The sequence below is a fragment of the Colius striatus genome, chromosome 1 (genome assembly GCF_028858725.1).
Source record: "Colius striatus isolate bColStr4 chromosome 1, bColStr4.1.hap1, whole genome shotgun sequence".
NCBI classification, from domain to species: domain Eukaryota; kingdom Metazoa; phylum Chordata; class Aves; order Coliiformes; family Coliidae; genus Colius; species Colius striatus.
Window position 1 is genome coordinate 67,315,853 of NC_084759.1, and position 21,302 is coordinate 67,337,154.

Consider the following 21,302-nt stretch of genomic DNA (forward strand, 5'->3'; position numbering starts at 1 on the left):
TTTTTTTAAGGATCACCTCTAGAAATGTTTCTGTAAATACATTTCAGAAAAAATCTTCCTCTGGACCAAGTAAGACTGAGTTACCAGAGTTTACTCTTTTCAGTACAGTTCTGGGAGAGGACAATTTAATTTCAAAATTGAACAGGTTTGAAATTTATTTCCTTTCCACACCCCAAAAATCCAACAAAACTTCCCAACTCTTTTCTCAAAACAGAATTCCAATAAATATTTAGACACTTTCCTCTCTCTCACTTGAAATAAACAAAATACAGTTAACTCTGGACCTAAGAAACTTACCTCTCTAGAACTTTGCTAAAATTAACCTGTCTTGGAACCGGTTTGGCTCTGACAAAAACGGGCAGTCTGCCGAAAACACAGTCAGTTGTATTTCCTGCCACCTCTACTATGGGTCTCAACAGTGCTGTCAAAGCAAGCTATACAAATAAATGACATTTCAGTAACCAAGCTTAAATTAGGATTTTTTTTTTCCCCCTTGAAATTCTATTTTGGATTAAACAAGTGTTTAATTTAATTTAAAATCTGATGTTCCCTCTTTCTTTTGTGCATTACCTCCTGAAAAAGGCAAAACAAATTTACATTAAAATCTAATTAGATTTTCAAAGATTTCTTTTTTTTTTTTTTTCTCCACAGATGAGACTGTTTTATTAATGTGGCTCCAAACAGAATTTCTCAGTTCAGGAAACATACGTCAAAAATGTTCAGTGCTGTCTTGCAGAGATAATGTATAAGGGGAAGAAGCAGTGCGTGCTTATGCAGGTATAATTTTGTTTACATGAAATCCCTTTTCATCAAGCTCACATATTTCCAGTCATGCCACGTCTTAGTGTATTTTTATTATCTCCACAAAGCCAAACATCTTCTTGGATAAGTCATCTGAGCTTCAAAATGACTTTTTTTGCAGTAATCTGTAGTTTACTCTCTGAGTTATATAGGTTCTAATGGAGAGTGGAAAATCTCAGAATGTGAGAAAATGGGGAAAAAAAACCCCCTTGAGGAAACATAAAACTTGCTACATTACGATGATAATGTAGATAACAAGATAATGTAGCTATCTTGACTCTCTGTGGAGAATCATCCAGAATAGTCACTTTGCAAAAGGATCAGGTGTTCACATCTTTCATTTTTGAATATCCTTTCCTTAAGGGCATGCACTGCGTCAGACATATTCACATCTATATGGTGGATACTCCACTACAGTTTTAGTCAGCAGCAACAAGTATTGTTCAGAAAGCTCTCAAGGCTGCCAAAGCAGAGTCAACACAAAGAGATTTCTTCAGTTGTATTCTAGCCTTGAGGGAGCAGCTTCTGAAAGTGTCCTACTAAAAATGGCATGAGAAATATTACTCATAATCAAAGGGAGTTGTACCAAAGGAAATGGAAGATTTTACAAGAGCTGAACAAAAATGCAGACATATAAACAACATCCCTGGCTGCTGATTGCTGGAATGTCTTACATGTATTACTCTTTTTATTTTAATGTCAGACATCTTTGCATACGCTTCTTGGAAGTTCAGATTTGATACTGTCAAGCCAAAGGGTAATTAGAAACATACAGCACTGGGGGTGGGAGTACAGACCTTCAGCATCACTCGGGATCAAGCCTTAAAGCTTGGGCATTTGAACACCAGCACATATTTCACTGTTGTGCTTCAACAGGTTGTCTCTTCACTCAGTGCAGCATTATTTAAATCTGCTTGCTGTTTCAGACTCAGGCAGCAGTTCAGACCATCCAAGTCACAGAATCACAGAATTGTTTAGGTTGGAAAAGACTCTTAAGATCACTGAGTCCAATCATTAATCCAGCACTGCCACATCCCCTTCTCTCCTTTTTGTTGGGAAGAGTGCTTGCACGCAGTTTCTGATCAAACCACAGAAGGTATTTTAACATGCTTGTGCTAACACAAAGATGCTTTGTTAATTCTTTAGCTCCCTTAGGTATTCCTGTGATGTTCAAAATTTTGAGCAAAGGATGGTCTTTCTTCTCCTGTTAAAATATCTACCTTCATATTGAGATCAGAGAGGGATTAGTCAGGCCAAGAGGAATTTGCTTTAAAGACTTGACACCGATTAAAAAAAGTGAGGATTTGGTTAAATTAGAATGTAACTTTTCACAAAACTGGGAACTACTTTTTTTTCTGATATTGAGGATAAAAACCAAACTTCTGCTCACACTTCACATGTTGCCCTCTGCAACAAACACGAGTCTGAGAGTTCGGTCTTTCCTCTTTTTCCTGCTTCTTCATATCCCTTGCTCCCAAGGCAATTTTTAGGTGTTGCGAGTGAGCAGATCTGTGTGGCTGCCAGTGATTCCCACCCAGCTGGTGTAATTCTCAGTCACCTTGTTAGGCAGTTTTCAGTCAACCATCTTTGCACTCTCAGATCAATGCAAAGGGCCTTTGTCAGGGCCAAGGAGTCAGGCTACTGCTGGCTCAGTGCCCAGTACTGGACTAACTCCTGTTTCATACACCAGGGAGGAAATGCAGGCCTGTAGTGTGTTCTTTACCATGGTGTGCTTCCTTTCTAACGAACTCCAACTTTGGTTAGTTGGGAGTAAGATAAATCAGGAAAACACCTTCCCAATCTCTGCATCTGAGACACAGAGAGGACTCAAATTATCTCAGGTCACCGGGGAATCGGTACAGTGATTCATAAGCAACGATGAGATGGGGTCAGGAAGAGAAAACACACTCGACTGCTACTTTGGACCAATGCTGGACGGCTTTGGCATTAAAGACTCCTGTGTCTCTCCAGCTAAATTCTGCAAAACTGCTCTATAAAGAAACTTTTCTTAAGCAGTGCTTGTTATTTCTGTTACCTAATTTGCACACTCAGCAGCAGCACACTGTAGCTGTTATAGAGCGGGTCCTGTATTTCTGCAAATGGCAGCCAGCTGTCTTTCAACTCTGCGAATTTCTTTGCAGCTTATTTATAAACCATTTGAAGGCTGACCTAATGCTCACTTAGCACAAAATAAACCCTGGAAACATGTGGTGGCATAAAGTTGCCAAGTCAAACACTTACTGCATTCTTGTAGAAGAAATACAGCACCATGTTGGCGAGTCGGGAATAACACCAGTGTCCGTGAACGAGCAAGAGCTTCTCCAAATACCGGAACCTCGGGATTGCAAAGTCACTTGCCATCACCGCCTTTAACAAAAGAAAAGTGAGAATCGTTACTGTAAAGTGTCACTTTCAAAGCCAACAGTGAATCTAGTTACCTTCTCAACTCACACAGTCAATGGAGATTGTACTGATGAAGAATGACACCCACTATAGTGCATCCGAAATGCAGCTATTGCTGCATTGATTCAGAATATACTGTGAGCAAACTCAGCAGCTTGCCAGAACATGCAAGGCAGCCCTGTCCTCACCCAAAGGAGGTTACAGTCTATGCTCCAGATGGTGAAAAGCAGCAGCAAAAAGCAAGAGGTGGGAGAAAGGCTGGAAGTTGCAGTTGCATGAGCATGAAGGCCCACATGTGAATGTCTTGGTGGCTGTAACATCTTTCTTTGCGAAAACGCCAGGATACTTACAGGGCAAAATGAGTTTCCAGAGAATAAAATAAGCACAAAAGCACAATTAAGTGGTTGCGTCACAAGGACTGGACTTTAAAAGACAAAATAATATTAGTTTTAATTACACTTGCAAACCCGGCTTATCAAGTTTACTCAGATGTCCCGAGATATCAGTATTCTGAGGGAATTTTAAAACTGTGTGTTTTCTTTCTATGAAAAAAAAAATCACACTAGATGAGACTCCTCGGGGACTGTGCAGACTGCCAAATCACACTGACAAAATGAATCACACGGTTTTGCTCTGCTTCTGACTAAAATTCGGGGTACTGTACCTCTAGATGAGCCCTCTTGTAAATGACGGTGTTAACACAGTTGTCTCACGATTTTCCTTATCCCTAGGATCACATTCAGGCCCAACTTCACATTACTGAACGTTTCATTTTCTATTTTAGTATCAATTTTCTCCTCACAGTTCAGCAAAAACACGAGGAAAGGTGAAAACCTCCAAAGGAGCAATGTCTTCCTCACACGCTGCAGGGTATATCTTGGCTTTATTTTTACACGAGAAGTACCTTTCCCTTGAATTTTTCCCAATTCTCTTTTGTGATAAATTATCAAAAGGGCTCAGTTTCCCCAAGTAAGTTCTTGCAGAAGCCATGAAAATAAACTTTACAACAGTATGCAAGAGAAGGTAGAATAATGGATTGTAATTTAGGCAGTAGACGTATATAAGCACTGTTGACACATCCTGGGATTTCTTAAGATATTCAGATATGCTTGGAACAACCCCCCTGCACAGAACAGTCTGATTTGTCCTGCAGACATTGAGATGTCTTGCAGTTTCAGGAAAGCAGAGATGTGCTATGTCTGCTTCCTTGTCCTCCAACCCATCTCAGCCTATTTCAATGTTAAAACAGAACCATTAGCTTCTCTTCATTTGTGCTTCTAACATAATACTTCAGACACATTGTGAGAAGTGTCTTTCTTTTCTTCTTTTTTATTCCATTTTGATTACAGTGAAGAACACAGTGAGGAAGATAAATGCTATCCAATTTCATTTGCATGTTTATTTCATCTCAGAATATCCCCCTGATTTTCACATTTTTATTTTTTCTTCCAGCTTTTTCACAGGAAAAAGTGATTCATGCTCCACATGCTTCCACAGAATAGGGAAAGAAAACAAATCAGAGAGTATCAGTGTTTTAGACATCTAAATGTGCTCTCAACACTTTCTGAGTACCTGCAAGTGTAAGACCCTGACAGTTGTTTACAGTGAAAGGGCCTGCATGGTTCCTTAGGACCTTGCAGTAAAGGAAGGGATCTATAAACATTTTCCACTCTTTTGAACTTTGATGTAGAAAAAAGCAGGTAGTTTAATGAGTTAAGGAGCAAATAGCTTTCAGATTTGAACATACCTCAAAGGCCAGGGGCATTTGAGGACTGGTTATTGTAAGTGTATGAGCTCAACTGAAAGTGGCATAACAGGGAGAGGAGTAAGAAAAAATGTTATGAGCACTGTATGCCTGCATTAAGAAAAAAAGTGATCTGAATTAATACATAAGAGCTGATAAGTTCATATGAGATGATAAGAGCCAAGGAGTCTGGGATGGACTTTTTAAAATTGATAGTCTTGGAGAACACCCCACAAAAACAGCCTCCTCTGAGCTCTCTGGAGCCTGGACTTCCTGCAGATTGATACTGCAGAAGTTATGCAAAGCTCTCAGGGCCTGGTGAAGGCTGTGGAACAACAAACATACTTGGTATCAGTGTAATTCCACCCTTCCTTTTCTCCTGCCCTCTCCTTCCTGGGCTACGGCTGCGATGCCATACGCGCAATGAATATTTGAGTACTTTTGTGGTAGCTTCTTTCCCGTCTAATTTACAGCTGCTAATGTGCTTGGTCAAACATTTTTAATAGACCACAGGCCTAAAATCTGTCCGTTTGAAGAGTGCTGATGGACATCCATTTGCCCTGGAGACCACTTTTGACTGAACCTACTGGATGATTACAAGGAGAACGAAAGTAAAATCTCTGTTGGCTCTGGCTGAAGCCCATCTTCCCTAATACCCAGCCCCCAACAATGGCCAAGAGAGGATGCCTTCAGAAGAGTAAATGAATAAATAAGAAAAAACACCTACTGACCTTCCTCCAGAGTACTGTCCTGGCTTCTGGTGATCTCTATGTCACAGACTGCTCAAAGTTGACATTCAACTTCACAGGTCAGTTAAAATTTTGTTTCATATTTGTGTGTGGACCCAAATAAATTACAGCATTTATGAAGTCTGTGTGAAGGTGCAAAGCATCCAGGCAGTGGTTCCAGAAATGCACTGTGGGTCAGTGAATCACCCACCAGTATCTGAGTTAAGGAGCATGCTCACCTGCTTGGGTCCTCAGCATGGAAACATTTCCCATTTTCTCTGAAGAGCTCTTTGATTACTTTCTCATTTAGCTCACCATAAACCTACTCTATTTTCTCATGCAATCAGTCTACATGCAGCCCAAATACAATGTAGGCTGTGGAAATGAGGCATCTTCCTCATTTTTTGTGTCTTACTGCCACGGTTGGTGCTAACACTGCAACTGAACTGCACTAGCAGTAGAGGAGGCAGAGGTAATAGTAATATAGTAGGTACTGCATCCTAGACATACACATTCTTCCTTTTGCGGATACAGTAATCACAGGCTGAACACACTGAAAAGACTACAGGGACAATTCCTTTATCTTGCTGATCCCCGTGGCAGGAAATGGGGAGAAAACCATGACTTGGAACAGTATGTAAGCAGCAGTGGTTCTGCAAAGGGCTGCAACTTTCTCTTTCTTCGCTGTTCTGCTGTCTGAATACGGCGAGTGAGCAAGATGTGTGCATAGCTTGGCTAAGGGTCATCACCACCCCAACTGAATGGGCAATGAACATCGGCATGTGCAGCTATTCTCCAGGGGAAGAATACCCAAGCAATACAGGAGAGAGGAGAATAAAAGACAGAATAAAGTGAACCTTTATTTCCTAAATAATGCAGGGCTGAGCTTTTTTCCTCCTTTATACCAGTATTTACTAAATGATATCTTAAAATATATTGCTTAGAGGGATCTAGTAAAGTTTGATTTTCAGAGAAGGTAGCATGTTTAAGCTCACCACATACCTAAGAACCAACAGAAGCTCAAACTCAAGCTGAAAGCATCATTACAATGCAAAACTGGCACTCCTGAACACAACTTCCTGCTTCTCCTTTATTTGTGCTGGCTATCCAAAGGCAGCTTGGTCAAACTGACTTATGGGAAGCACCTATTTCACCCTTTCATTGAACTGCTTTTCAGTGAACAAGCAATATTACCTGCATGCCTTCTTGACCAGAGATCCCCACACCAACATCTGCCACTTGGATCATGCTGACATCATTAGCACCATCACCTACAGATGACAAGATACAGTCTTGTTGTCACTAGTAGACCAGGAACAGTTAGCAGAAGCAAAGGAAAACCAGCTGTTACTCAGTGGTGTCTGAGTATAGTAAGGGAGATGTGGGGTAGGAAAGGCTTCATCTTTGGAATATAAAGTTCAAAGCTTGGCAAAGATGTCAAGACATTTTAATCTTTGTAGGCTTTTTTTTTTAAATCCTGGAAAAGTAAAAATAAACAAAATCCTTCTCTTTTTAGTAGGATCTTAAAACTGAAGTATCTGATCGAAACTGCACAAACATTTAAACACTGGAAGGCTGAGAATGAGCTTCCCAATACTCTTGTTTCCTGATTAACAGTCTGCCTGCAATCAGGTATGACTAAGTAGGAAATCTGCAAGGTCTAAAGTCAATGAGAATGTCTACACAGTAAAAAATACAATGAAGTTAAAAAGTAGATAAACACTTGACTTGGGTTGACCAGTCCTAGATCTTTAATACACCCATCACAGGTAGATGTAACTGCTATGACTGCACAATCACCATCCCTCGCTCTGCTTCCAATCATGATACCACGAGTAATGGGTGCCATAGAAAAGACACCAGAAGGTGACATGTATCTACTTTTTAACCTCTTAAATTTACAGCCAGTGTGCTAGTGGATAATGAAACTGTATAAACTGATGACAGGACACTTGGTTTTAAACCTCAGTGGCTCAGGCCACATCTTATTCCAGTTTCCCTGCTGTTGGCAAGTACAAGAGTGGTATCTGCTCACCTGACAATGCTGATGTCTTTGTGACTGTGTGGCATAGCTCCAAGTTAGCTCATGTTGTTTAAAAATTAGAGTGATGTATTCAGCTAGGCTTTTAAGTCAGAGCAGGAGCTTGAGTTCAACTCACAGGCTCAAGATGCTCACGAAGAATGAAAACATGAGCTGCCCAGCCTCCCACTGGTGTTTTTAACAGCCAGCCATTTCTGACAACATATGCAAATGATTATGTCTACAGTCAGTCAGCCAAAGATATACATTCAGTACGAGGCAGGCATATTTGAGCTACATATAATATAGTAAGCATGAGGATTATTATAATTAGAATACATTTGTCACAGGAGTCTGGCAAGTACTATAAGTACTTAAGGTTTCTCATGGGTACGTCCAACCCACATGTGTTGTTGCTATGATTAACCAAACAGGTAGATGAAAGCTAATGTGTTTGTGAAAATATATGCTGCAACCATAATATATGCATTAGCAACACGAGCCCAAACTTGAGATGGGGAAAGAAGAACTGGTTGACTTTTCTGATGCAAAAATCATGCAAACATGGAAGATGCTGCCAGATTTAAAAGAGAGAGACTGACAAAATCTCTTTACCAACTGAGTGATTGCCTGGGAAAAAGTGTAAGCACTGGCACAAAGTCAAGCAGAAATCTATTTTTTATACTGACAAGGCCAACTCATAGCCTGTGCTATATGACCAACTTATGATGAAAAATGCAGAACCTTGAGTTTAAACATGAACACAATGTCATTCTGTGTAATATGGTGATTGTAAAATGGTATTCTGCACAGCATCAGCTAACCCAGTTCTTCACAGCTGTCTTTGGATGTGCTAAAACCGCATAGCATACCTCAGCCCAATTACCTAACTTCTGTAGGAAGAAATCCCAAATACTGCTCCAAAGTTCTATCTTACTTTTGAATAAATATGTTAGAGTAAATGTGTTAGAGTTGTCTGACCCATTTTCAGGCCTGACTGGAAGGCTGTTTGAGTTGTGAGGCAGTTGGAAGGGTCCTATTGCAAGCAAAAAAACAAAATCAAAATTCTGAAGGCACAGTATACATCAAAGCAGACTAGTTTAAACTCAGGTATTTACCTATTGCCAAGGTCATTGCTTTGAGTTTGTCTCTGACTAGTTTCACTACCATGCTCTTTTGGATTGGGGTAGAGCGACAACACAGTACTGAACGGCATCGCTTGGCCAGTGCAAGGAATTTATCTTCTAGTGTAGGTTCCAGGGCATAAGCCAAAGTCCTTCCATCGATCACTAGGCCCAAGCTGGAAAGCACAGGGGAAGAAGGTGGATAGAGAGGGGTAAACCCAACAGGCATGTTTCCAGTAGCTTCATCTGTCGTGTTGTTTGAAAACTTAGACTCTACGCATTGCAGACACTGTTCCAGCAGAACAGCACATGTCTCCTGAAAAAAAAGAAATCAAAATAAATATGCTTGAGAGGAAAGAACACGCATTCAAATGGTAGTGTTTTCTGCATATCTAGGCATAACAGGAATGTGTTCTATTTGCTACACCGTTAAAGTTTCAATTTCTAATCATCGTCTTTTCTATTTGCTCTAAACACACACGTTCCTGCAGAAGACGTGACAACAATGAGGACTCAAAAGGCTTAAAATCTAATTCCCCTTCAACATGCAGTATTGTAAGGTAAAGTAATTTCTTTTATCTTCTTCTCAGAATAACAGGGAAATGATATAATCAGTATCAGTACCGAGTTAAGTATGGAGATGAAAACCATGAACACGGCAACAACTCATAGTTACGCATTGTTACGGGACAATTAAAGGTTATTTAAGATGAATTCTCTCTCCTAGTCATACTCAACTAAAAGATGTTATAGAGAATATACAAACATCTAAAATTAAATGCTATTGGCCTTACAGCAAAGTACGACAAAAAAGAAAGGTCACGGAAAATCAATTTACCAGTTCAGATGATACACTCAAGAATGCTGTTATCTTTTCTTCCTTTTCAAAAGAAATTGGAGCTGGATACTGCTGGCCTACCTCTCCTCTGCTGAAGTCCAGTTTTATCACACCATTTAAAGACTACAGCACTATCAGTCTGGTTCCTTGTGTGTTAAGACTGTATCAGTATACTCTTTGTGACTGCTTGCAAGAAGTTGAGCACAGGAAAGATCAGTAATTGAGAACAATTAGAAAAGGTCTGTTAGGAAGCAAGGCGTTGCTGTGGATGTGGTTTTCTGACTGTGTAAGCATCGAGATTTAAATATTACTTCTATCTCCAGAGAAAAAGCCATCTGGGAAAATACAAATGACTGAGTTATCTAAATACTGCATTTCAGTGGTATAAAATAAAGCACAAATTCACAATAGGTAATCGATTCATTTCTTCCTCAGCATGCATTTAATAACAGGTTGCTTTTGGAGACTCATCAGCACCGATATGCAAAACAAGGGACGTTTTGTGAATTCATACCAAGGAAAGGCATTTATGCTGCTATGGCTTTTTTTCATTCATGGCAGAGCTCACTATACAGTTACATGTCTTTAGCAAGGTTATGGTACATAACACTGTGACTTAGAAGCGTATTTCACTGAAAAGTATTCAAAGACATGTCCTACCTGAAAATTACAGACGAAGCAGGAAGAAAAGCAAAAAGAGAGAGAGAAAAGGAAAAAAAAAGCCATCAAACTTTTAATAGGACGATTTGAGAAGAAAGCAAAGTTAGTTCACAAGTAAACATGTGGATTGGATCTACTTACTGGTGACTCAGCATTCAAAGTGATGATTTCTTCATCGTGATCTAGTAGCTTGCAGGCATATGCAATATTAACAGCTGTTTCTTGCTTATCTCCAGTAAGAACCCAAATCTGCAACCCAGCTTTGCGCAAGCTTGCAATGGTTTCTGGAACACCATCCTGTAAACGGTCTTCAATACCAGTTGCACCTAAGCACAGAGGAAAAGAAAAATATCTCATATTAAATGAACACTTGGAGTTACTAGCAATCCAATGCCACTTCTAGTCTCAGAGGTTCACAAGTCTGATTATCTTTGCTTATTGTCTCTGTTATCTTCACCCTTTCCTCTGAATGTTTCTAGAGAAGATGTTGCTTCTAAGTGATTGTTTTGGTTCCTAAGAGTATTAACTACCTTTTGTCGACTGGAAGAGGCTGGGTCACTAGATATTTCTCCCTTTCAAATGGGAATGGCAGCAGGGCTGCTGCTTGGCAACAGCACATCTGGCTGCAGACATAAACTTTTTCCTACCTTCTTGCTGCTCTTTGCTGTTGCAGAAAGACAGTGCTTGACAAATGAGATATAGTAGGGGTAAATTGTTTATCTTTTGGTCATGATGTGAAAGTAAAATGTGGCTTTTTCATGCTTTCAATGAATGTCTCTACCTGTTTATAACAGACTGAGTATCCTTCCTATGCTTTCATAAATCAAATGACAGAAACAAGACTTTTAAATACTGTCATAAAAGCTGCTTAGGACCAAGTCTGGTGTCACCACTGGTACATCAGCTCTCCACTGAGCTTCAGAGAGGCTTCAATGCAAGGAAATGTGAGCTCTCTGTACTAGGGAATGAGGAGGTGACAGATATGCAAGTTAACTGGAACAATAGGGAAGTAAACTTTTCTCAGCTATTTTTTATTCATATGGTTATTTCTTGAAAAAAAACCCCAACATTTTAGCAATAGAAATCCACCTGACACCTGAGCTGCAGTCATGTAGGTGAAAACACATTCCTAGGGCAATGTCAGGAAAGGCATTATCCAAATAGTGTACAAAGGAATAGATACTCCTGTTACAGACTCACTTTGTTATTTCTCCAACCTAATCATAACTGATCAGTGCAAGATACCATGTGAGGTTCTTGCAGAATGACTGAGCTGGTGGTTTACTTCTGGCTAGAGCTCACTTACTTGTCCGGCAGCTCAATTTAACTCTCTCCCTGGCCCTCCCCTCCTGAGTGCAGCCACAGCCAGCGGGCGCAATCATGGCAGGAGATTCCTGATTAATGTGATCTGAATTAGTTACATCATGCTCCCCTTCAAATCAGAGGAAACAGACACTGCAAGGGTGTGATTCATCTAATTCTAAAGCAGGTATCTAAGACAGACCAAATGAACTGCAATTTCTTTTTTTTTTTGTCTCTCCACTGGTTTTATGGGGATCCCTGACAGATCTCCAGCAGACATATCTCAAGTTAGGCAAGGTGGATCTTGTCTCCCAGAGACAAACTTGGTGGGAATTAGTGAAAGTTCTTATCTCCAACAGTGTTATGGCTGTCCCAGTTTTGTGGGGTTTTTTTCCAGAGAAAGCAGTTGGATGCTTGGAGTAATAATTGAATATATATCCATTTTAGAATCTCAGTGCTTTCAACATTTGAACTCAGCAAAAGTATGACTTAGTTCCTGGAATATATTTTACATACACTGATTTTAACTGCATCATTATGAAGTACTGCAACCTCCTCCCACAGAATACACAGGCCCTAAATGCATGAGCTGAACCCGATGTATATGAGAACTGATGCCTCTCATAAATGCAGTTTATGAGCTTTGCTTTATGTCTCTGGTGCCCCTGGAATCATGGACATCTTTGACATGTTGAAGTGGCACTAAGCTAACAAAATTCTGTAGATGGGTTCTGTCAAGTCGTCCTCCTGTCTAGAGCAGCAGTTGTCATTTATGATATTGTGTCAAACTCACCCTGGTATTACTCCACTCATTTCACTAGTGATAAAACTAGTGATAAAAGGAGCAAGAAAAATATATTATGCTAATTATATGTCATTCCTCTGTGGTGCCATACATGACAGACACGACAAAGTCCAAAAGAAGCCAATTTCTGTACTGTCAGAAAACATCTAAGGAAAAGAATGGATTTCTAAGCCAAGCTTTCAGAATGTTAAACACATTTTTATGTCATGGCCAGCTCTTATTTTGTTACCTAGCAGATGCAGATTCTTCTCTATCCGCAGTGCTGACTGAAACAGAAGTTCTTCACGATTTTCAAGAGAGGACTCTGCTTCTAAATGACTTTTTAACCAACAGGCATACTCTTCCTTGCTGAGAACCTATTAAAAAAGAGTATGTGAGGGTATATTCAATGTGATGCAGAAGCTTTCATACTTTACGAAACAAAATGGAAAAGAAGTTATGAATTGAGAACAAAAAATTAACAAATGCCTTCAGTAATCTTTGTCAAGACTGTCCCTAAAAGCAAACTAAGAGGCTGCATTTACTTACTCTTTTGGCAATACAGAGAGTCCGCAGCCCATCTACAGCATATAGATCAAGGTAATTCTGGGTTTTGCTTTGGATTTTTTTTTGATGTTTGCCCCGGGGGTCATCTGGTTAAGGATGGAAAAAGAAATTAGTGACTGAAAAATAACAAGAGCTGTATGGCCTCAGAGAATAAAAACTTGTCTACAGTACTCACTGTACCAGCCCTTTATAACTGATACTTACAAAGAGCTGCTGATGTCTCCTGGGAAACTCAAGTTAAACATTCCATTTAGAAAAAAGATAAATCTTGTCTTTTTGTTTTATCTTTTCTGTCTTTTCTCTTCAAAAGTCATTGTGAATGTCTGTCAGAAAGACCTTTTTTTTTTCCCTCCTTAAGTATTACTTTGGCCTGAATACTTTAAGAAATCATGATAATCTTCACAGTGAATCATGCCAGAAAAGAAAAGTATGATTTCAGATACATTACTAGCAAATGCTTCTCTACATCCCATTATGTGCAGAAAAACGACACTCTAAAACAGTTTTTCACAAAGGTTAATATCTCAAAAGAACCAGAAACGGTGCTTTGTTTTGTATATCTAAGTGTAAGAAGGTACTTTTCTTACTTCTATACTGATAACATCTATTGGACTAAGTCAATGCAGGAAGTTCTGGGTATGACTGTGATTTATTTCACTTAGAACTTACACTTGTGTAGACCTCACAGCTAGCTTCTACCTTGAATGCAGCAGCATAACTTCCACTTAGCTCTACTCTTCACTTAGAGCCATGTGTAACAACTGAAAATCAGGACAGAGTATCTGTTCCTTTACTCTCTTTAGCTGTGATTGGTTTGTTGTAAAAAAGAGTAACAAATATGATAGCAACACATTTTGTTCCATCTCATTACCTGAAATGATGCCTTCAGAAGATAAAAATAGGTAATATGCATCCTTTTTATCACTTAGGATCAAGATAGGTTCATGTACAATGTACTTTAGCAGTAATCTTAAATAATATGAATTGCAGGATTTGTAGTAAATGTACCAACTGGTGAGTTTTTAGATTGGAACCACTGAGTGAGAATGACTGGTACCTTATTGCAGGTTTTCCTATACCTTGATGTCATGTGACTTTTTTTTCCCTACAGCCTGCATGTTTTTGGGGATATAGAATCCTTTCATGATTATAATTTAGTAATTGGATATGTTCCTTAACAGTACAATAACCAGTCACTGAGTCAGGTGAACATCACTTATCACCAGAAGTCTGAGCACCTGAAGAGACCTACTACAACTGATTACACTGAGAAACTATGAGCACTATAACCATACCACAGAATCACAGAATAGTTAGGGTTGGAAGGGAACTCTAGAGATCATCTAGTCCAACTGCCTGCTAAAGCAGGTTCACCTCAATCAGCTCACAAAGGAATGTGTCCAGGCAGGTTTGAAAACCTCCAGAGAAGGAGACTCCACACCCTCCCTGGGCAGCCTGTGCCAGGGCTCCCTCACCCTCACAGGAAAGAAATTTCTCCCTGTGTTTAAGAGGAACATTTTGTATTCTAGCTGTTATCCATTATCCCTACTCCTCTCACAGGATATTACAGTGTCACCCCATCCACCTGACATTCACTCTTTAGGTAGTTACAAGTGTTGAAGAAGTCCCACCTTGGTCCTCTCTTTTCTTAGGCTAAACAGCCCCAGGTCTAACAGCCTTTCCTCCTAAGAAAGATGTTCCAGTCCTCTGATTATCTTGGTAGCCCTCCACTGGATTGTCTCGAGAAGCTCCCTGTCCCTCTCAAGCTGGGGAGCCCAGAACTGGATGCAGTACTCCAAACATTTAATACAGGTGTATAAATTAGATGAAACAACTACCTTGCTCTTTATACTTTACGGTGCCCATTTCCCCAGTGTACATTCATGCTCAATTTGATCTTGCTATGTGTGACATGTCCATCTGTATGTCTGTAAATTTATATAGCATTTATCACTTTGATATTTATATAGCAGTATAACGTTTAACTGGGCGTTCAAAGGCCCCAGCACAAACATTCAAACACTGATGTTGTAGGAAGGCAGGAGCTGGGAGCTTAGAATTCCAGTATTTTCATTTCTGTTCCTGTTATCTCAAACACACATCAGCACATTCTACTCACTGTATAGGTATTTCCTCAGCTATAAAGGCTGTTTTATCCTCTCTAAGTCTGTAGTGTACATATCCAGCTGTTCCTAAGGGACTGCATGAAGACTGCGGTATTTCATGCATACCTTCAGTTCCATCTCCGATTAAGGCTGTGTGGTGAATACTGGTAGGAATACTCTGGTGAATCTGTCCATCTATTTATTAATGCTACCTATGCTATCACTATTGAATTTCTCAAAGGGATAATACAGGTGTATTATTCCGTAAGAATGTCCCCACAAACAGCACTTGCAATTGGAAGGCCTCTTGTAACACTATAGCTTGTAGCTTTGACACACACTCCACCAGGTTCCTTCAGAAGCTATTCAAACAGGTCACAGATTCAGCTGCAACATGAAGTGGAAATACGCATATACTGAACTGGTTAGCTTAACACAGTTTCATTTAGCTTCTTTTCTATTTGTGAATGATCATCTCTTTGGCTTATGTAGCTTGGCAGTGTAATTTGAGAATCTTTTTCTCAGAGAAGTACTGCGGCAAACCTTCTCGGAGGCTTCTTGTATTGGTGAGTCAGCTTTTTAATCTTTAGATGAATTAAGTAGGCAAGCATTCTTCTTCATTTCATAGAATCATAGAATGGTAGGGGTTGGAAGGGATCTTTAGAGATCATCTAGTTCAACCCCCCTGCAGAAGCAGATTCACCTAGATCAGGTCCCATAGGAACGTGTCCAGGTGGGTCTTGAAGACCTCCAAGGAAGGAGACTCCACAACCCCTCTGGGCAGCCTGTGCCAGGGCTCCCTCACCCTCACAATGAAATAGTTTGTTTCTTATATTTAAGTGGAACTTTTTGTGTTCCAGCTTCATCCCACTACCCCCTATCCTGTATTGCAATACATTACTATTCCAGAGAGAAAGGCCATATTTTTTGCATATCCCACGTGAAAACGTCTTATGGGAGTGGATATTTCAGCCACTCAGTGATTTCAAATGGTGTAAACTTTAATATGTGCTTAAACACATCAAAAGTTGTTTCTATTCCTTTAAGGCTAAGTGGTGTTAATCACTTTAGATCCATCCAAATACCATGGGAGGTAATGCAGTAGTCACAATGTCAAAGGTTTCTATCACCTTCAATTAAAAAAACCCAGTAATTCTCTACAAGTAGAGGTGTGCACACCATTTTCTGTGCGAATGCTCAATTCCAGCACGGAAGACTGCATCTCCCTCCTCCACCAGCATACCAATGACAGTTAAATTCCCTCTATCTCTTCACGTGCCTCATCAGTCCTACCCTGATATTCAACTTGTGTTCAAAACGGGGGGGGGGAAATCTCTTGCAGATAAAACCCAGCTGTAGAGATTCTTTTTAGCTGGGATGCAGTGTCTATGCTGCGCAGTGTGAGCACATGCACTGTGTCAGTGGAAACCAGTAAATAAGTCTTCTTCAGAAGGACAGAGGGCGTGGCATTCTGCTTGCTTCATTGCCTTCCATAATTAAAAGGTGCTGAAAGCCAGCCCAGTCATTGTTTTCTCAATGACTTACAGTTCTTGTGCGAGTTAGGTACTGATTCAAACAGTAACTTTCCTATTTATGAACATGGTGACTGTTGAGATAAAGTAAAAACAATATACTCTTATGAATCATTTCAAGGCTATTGCAAATATCTGTATGCTATCACAAAACACCAGGTTTCACAGTCTTTACTAGATATATAGGCAGAGTAAATGGAGTCAGTTCAGAAACTTGTTAAGTTTTGAAGCTTATGGGGATTTTTAATTTTCTGTAAGACATAATTGAACCTAATACTCAATACTTCTGCTCCTGATTTTGGGCTGTTCCTCATGTTGTGGGGACCTTTGAGTCATGCCATGTGATGTCTAAGTTGCGAGCTTACAGTCATGGCTTGTGTCTAAGGGCACAAGCACCACAAAGTCTGAAGGTGCATGCTTGAGACTTTGCTTGGTGTACAATTTAAATGTTCCTGAGGCACTAAGACAGCAAAGACTGAGCACTGGAATTAGCTGTCACGTTGATTCACTTATTGATCAATTCCTTGACATGACAAATGCTTGAATTCTTATAGCATTGCATCTCCTCTCACAGTCACATTCCACCATCACCAGAGAACAGTATGAAACCACTGACTGATCGTGCAATACAGATTACAGCCACAGCATAAATCTTCTGAGTCTCCCTCAAGCTGGGGAATACCTCTCTACAATGGGAAAAAAGATGCTTCTCCCTCAGGAATTGACAACATATCCACTGACATTAGGATACTGTAGGCAGAGACTGCAAATTCAGTTCCAGGAGTGAAGCTGCTCAAGAGAAATGCCAAACATTTCTCAGACAGATCTGCTGAAATGTACAGAATTATCGAACCCAGTAGTGGCTTAGAGGGCTAGAAAAGAAGGGAAATTGCTTATGAGGTTCTAGTGGCTGCACTTTATATTGCTTGTAAAAGCAAAATGTACTAAAACTCATAGTTTGATTTGAGCTAAAAATGTTAAAACAAAAGGCACAATTTCCAAGCCTCTATCAATACCTTTGCCTATAGAGATCTGTAATCACTACTTGTATCCAGCTACAAAAGCTGCTCACTGCCAATGCAGGAACTCTACTTCCCCTTTCTGTGACACACACCACCTTTGGTAATGTCACTGCTGTTTGGTTTTCCAACTGTCCTTGTTTTCACATAGGTAGGTCCCATGTCTTCCTGAAATTTGCCTGAAAATTTCTTGATCTGTTGAGTCTACTGGGAACAGACACAGCAGCCTCAAATAGAGTGTTATATGGTGACAAGAGACTTGGCATAAGACTTGGCATAAACAATATTATATTTTCTTCTTAATGCTCAGTTCTCATTCTGAGAATGTGTTTCCAAGCACTATTTTCAAGATATCAGTGCTACAAATTCTCTGTTAGTACCTTGGAGGGAAACAAGTTTCCACAGATGCTCTGTGTACCTTCTGTGATTATCAGGTAGGTCTTTTCTGGAAAATTATTCATGAATACTTTGTTGTTAGTTAAGGACAAGTTGTTCGTAATTTTTTTGGCTCAGCTTTGATTTATATGGCTGTAAACAGAAAGCTAATGCCAACATTCTTCTGTATTTCATTAAACTAAAATGACACAGTATAAGCCTTTCACAATTGTTTACTTTGACTAATGTCAGAGTAACCACAACGTTAATGCATTAAGTGAAACATGGGAAGTACCTCTAGCACTTTTGGGCTCTGTCCATTCATACTGTGGTAACTCTTGAACACTGGATCAAATTCAGTGTTGAAAATACAGTAAATTAGATGCAAACTGATTCATGTAAACTGAAACTCCCGTGTCTCCTCTAACTTCTGAAAGCTTACAGGGTTCTTCTTGAATCCAACTGATTACAACTAGCAGCTATTTAAAGTTGTTCCTCTCTCACGGAACATCTGGGTCCTGGAGAAATCTCTGTACTTTATACAAGTACTCCATGTTCACAGCTATATATCCATTCCCCACTAGTCAACTACATATTTGAATCCAAGATTTCTCTTTTGAACAGCATGTCTCCTTCTTTTGCCACAACCTTTCTGTTTTGATTCATGTTGTCCTATAGCGTCATAATCAAACCAACATAAATGCTTTGACTTACAGAAACACTGTAGCAAAAAGATGCAAAGATTCACACATGAATCAAAGAAGGAATAGACAATAGGAAGTGCCTGGGTTTCATATAAAATATCCAAATAGCCAAGCACTGCCAGGTAGGTTTTCCTGAAGAACTGTAAATTGCTTTGGAAGAGGTTCAAGAAATTCCTTCAAAGTAAAATTTGCTAGTAGAAGATCTTGCACATCAGTTTCACTCACTCTTGTAAGGTAAGGAACTAGTAATTTGCTACAGAAAATTTGCTATAATAAAGTATTATAAAAGAAGAGGAACAGTTGGCGTTCTACCATTCTCTATATTCAGAACAAGAACAGGCAGATCCCCTTTCTAAAGAAGATGAGTTTTTCAGCAGTTGAGCAGAACTGCCTCCCCGCCTCTCCTTCCCTCCCTCAACTCCCCACCAAGGTAAGAGGTGTACCTGAAGAGCAGGGTAGAAGAAGATCCATAATAACTGAATCTGCTCCTTTAGTGTAAACATTTATTTCATCCGTGAGGGGATGTCTGACCACTACTGACATCCTCTTCCTGACGGAATCAAAGCCCAACGTATGTAATACTTCAAAGCTTAATGTTCCCAGGTGAGGTAGCTCCACTGATACCTGGTCAGACAGCCTTCCAACCAGAGAACAGTTATATGCCCTTGCTGCATAGACGAGAGCAGCTTCATCTGGGCTCTCTGCTTCGTAACGGAGTTCTCCTTCCTCAGGTCCACCCCTCACAGCTGTCCTGCCTTGCTGGGAGCTGTAGCCATTGTTGTTCATCTGCGCAGAGTACGCCAGCTTCTCGTCCAGTTTTAATAAAGTGCTATCTGTAGACGTAGATGAAAGCAGACTTAAACCAAATCTGTGCATCGATTTGCTTGTAGCTAGACTAGATGAACTGCTGCTGTTAGATCCAGAGGTCAAGCGACTTGGAGTGAATCTGCGTATGAAGTCTTCTATGGTTTTCACTGGAGATTTTAGTTCAAATCGATCTCTAACCTTGAGAAGTAAAAAACAAATCAATGAACAAAACCCAAAGAAAAGCTGAGTGAGAACTCCAACACTCATATTCAGTCTAAGCAGCTCCAACTAAAGAGAAGAATTTATTTGTGGGCAAAAAGTAATGGTATTTGTAGTCGGAGAAAGGAAAGTAAACAGAAAAAACTGACTCAACGGAAGAAAAAAAGCTTACTAGAACTAAAAAATTATACCTGTATGTGAAAGCAAGTATGGTTGTGTTAAAATTGATTTTTTTTTTCTTTCACCTCCTCAGATATGAATAACAGATAGACTATCAATGCTGCATCACCACTGGTAGAGCATACTAAAAGCTACTGTTAGCAGGAAACTTTGGCATTCTTTGTGCATATTCAGTGAAGGTAATGAAAAAAAAGTGAATGCAGAAGTTTTTTATTGACAAGTGCGGTATCTGAAAAGTTATTTCCACCACCTTCTCCTTCAGCATCAAAGTGTTTTGCTTCAGTTTGACCATTCATCTCAGTTTACGTTTTACAGACACAATGTTATTAATAGTAATAGCATGTTCATCGCAATATATGTAAAATGATTGTATAACAGTGTAGCATTCCTGATACAGCAGAACTGAGCAGTCTCCAAATGTTTCCCTGGCACAAAAAACATGTCATTTTGCAGACTAGTTCACTTTTTTATTCCAATCTGGAACAGAAACAAATCACAGAATTTTCTCCAGAATGGAAATTCCAGCTGCTGGCTAGCTTTAATACTACACTTCATCATATTTTTGTCTTACAGATCACCTTGGGATTGCATTTTTGAAATTCTCATTCATCAGTGACACTGGTTTAGGCCAATTTAAGCAGTAATGATCATTACTTCTCATAATGAGTTTAAGATGCATCTTTTACATAATTTGAAAGGTCTAAGCGATGTTTTTCTAGTATGTGGTCTTTTAAACTTAAAAAAATATCTCAGCCTTTTCTTCATATAATCCATACATACAAAATATTCACAGATAGCTTATATTCTCTTCTGGGAAGACCTGCACATTTACAAATTAGTTTCCACACATGCTTATGCACACACTTACATTTATTAAATTAATAAGTTACAGTACAAGAAGTTGGTAAAGTTTCAGAAATATCTTGAAACTAATAATGAAAGCAAATCGTACCATGAAGGTAAGTGAAATAGCTGCCATACTCCATTTAACTAATGTTTAACTATACCCTCTCAATCACATAGTGGTTTTAAGAGCTGTCTCACAACTGGTTGTTTCTCACTAGAACAGGAGGTTTGCATTTCCCCAGTTTAGAAGACAAATTAGTATAAATGAAAAAGAGGCTTAAACTCTTTTGCTATGTCTTTAACTCACCTTCTGTCGGGGCTGATTTGGTGCAGTAACCACGACTGTATTACATATAGTCAAAGCAATGAAGAAGTCAAAGATGTCACATAGTTCAGGTCTCAGATGGGATAATGGCTGTTCGTGGCTCCTCATGACCTCCAGATGCTTTGCACACTCATTCACCTTCTCTAACAAGTTGGGGTCAGGTGTGATGTCCTTCTCCTAGTAATAAACAGCAGTGATAACATTAATATCTGTGATTCT

At 39.6% G+C, this 21,302-nt stretch overlaps 1 protein-coding gene across 1 annotated transcript in view; it reads right to left on the reverse strand.

Annotated features, from left to right (window-relative positions):
- ATP10A (ATPase phospholipid transporting 10A (putative)) overlaps nucleotides 1–21,302 on the reverse strand; it is a 115,963-nt gene that overhangs the window by 8,201 nt on the left and 86,460 nt on the right. The window contains exons 9-16 of the mRNA XM_061998095.1: nucleotides 21,066–21,260; nucleotides 19,150–19,711; nucleotides 12,954–13,057; nucleotides 12,655–12,781; nucleotides 10,460–10,644; nucleotides 8,815–9,136; nucleotides 6,871–6,947; nucleotides 3,043–3,168 (exon numbers count right to left, since the gene is read on the reverse strand). Coding sequence (XP_061854079.1) covers nucleotides 3,043–3,168; nucleotides 6,871–6,947; nucleotides 8,815–9,136; nucleotides 10,460–10,644; nucleotides 12,655–12,781; nucleotides 12,954–13,057; nucleotides 19,150–19,711; nucleotides 21,066–21,260 — 1,698 coding nt within the window. The remainder of the gene's footprint in view (nucleotides 1–3,042; nucleotides 3,169–6,870; nucleotides 6,948–8,814; nucleotides 9,137–10,459; nucleotides 10,645–12,654; nucleotides 12,782–12,953; nucleotides 13,058–19,149; nucleotides 19,712–21,065; nucleotides 21,261–21,302) is intronic.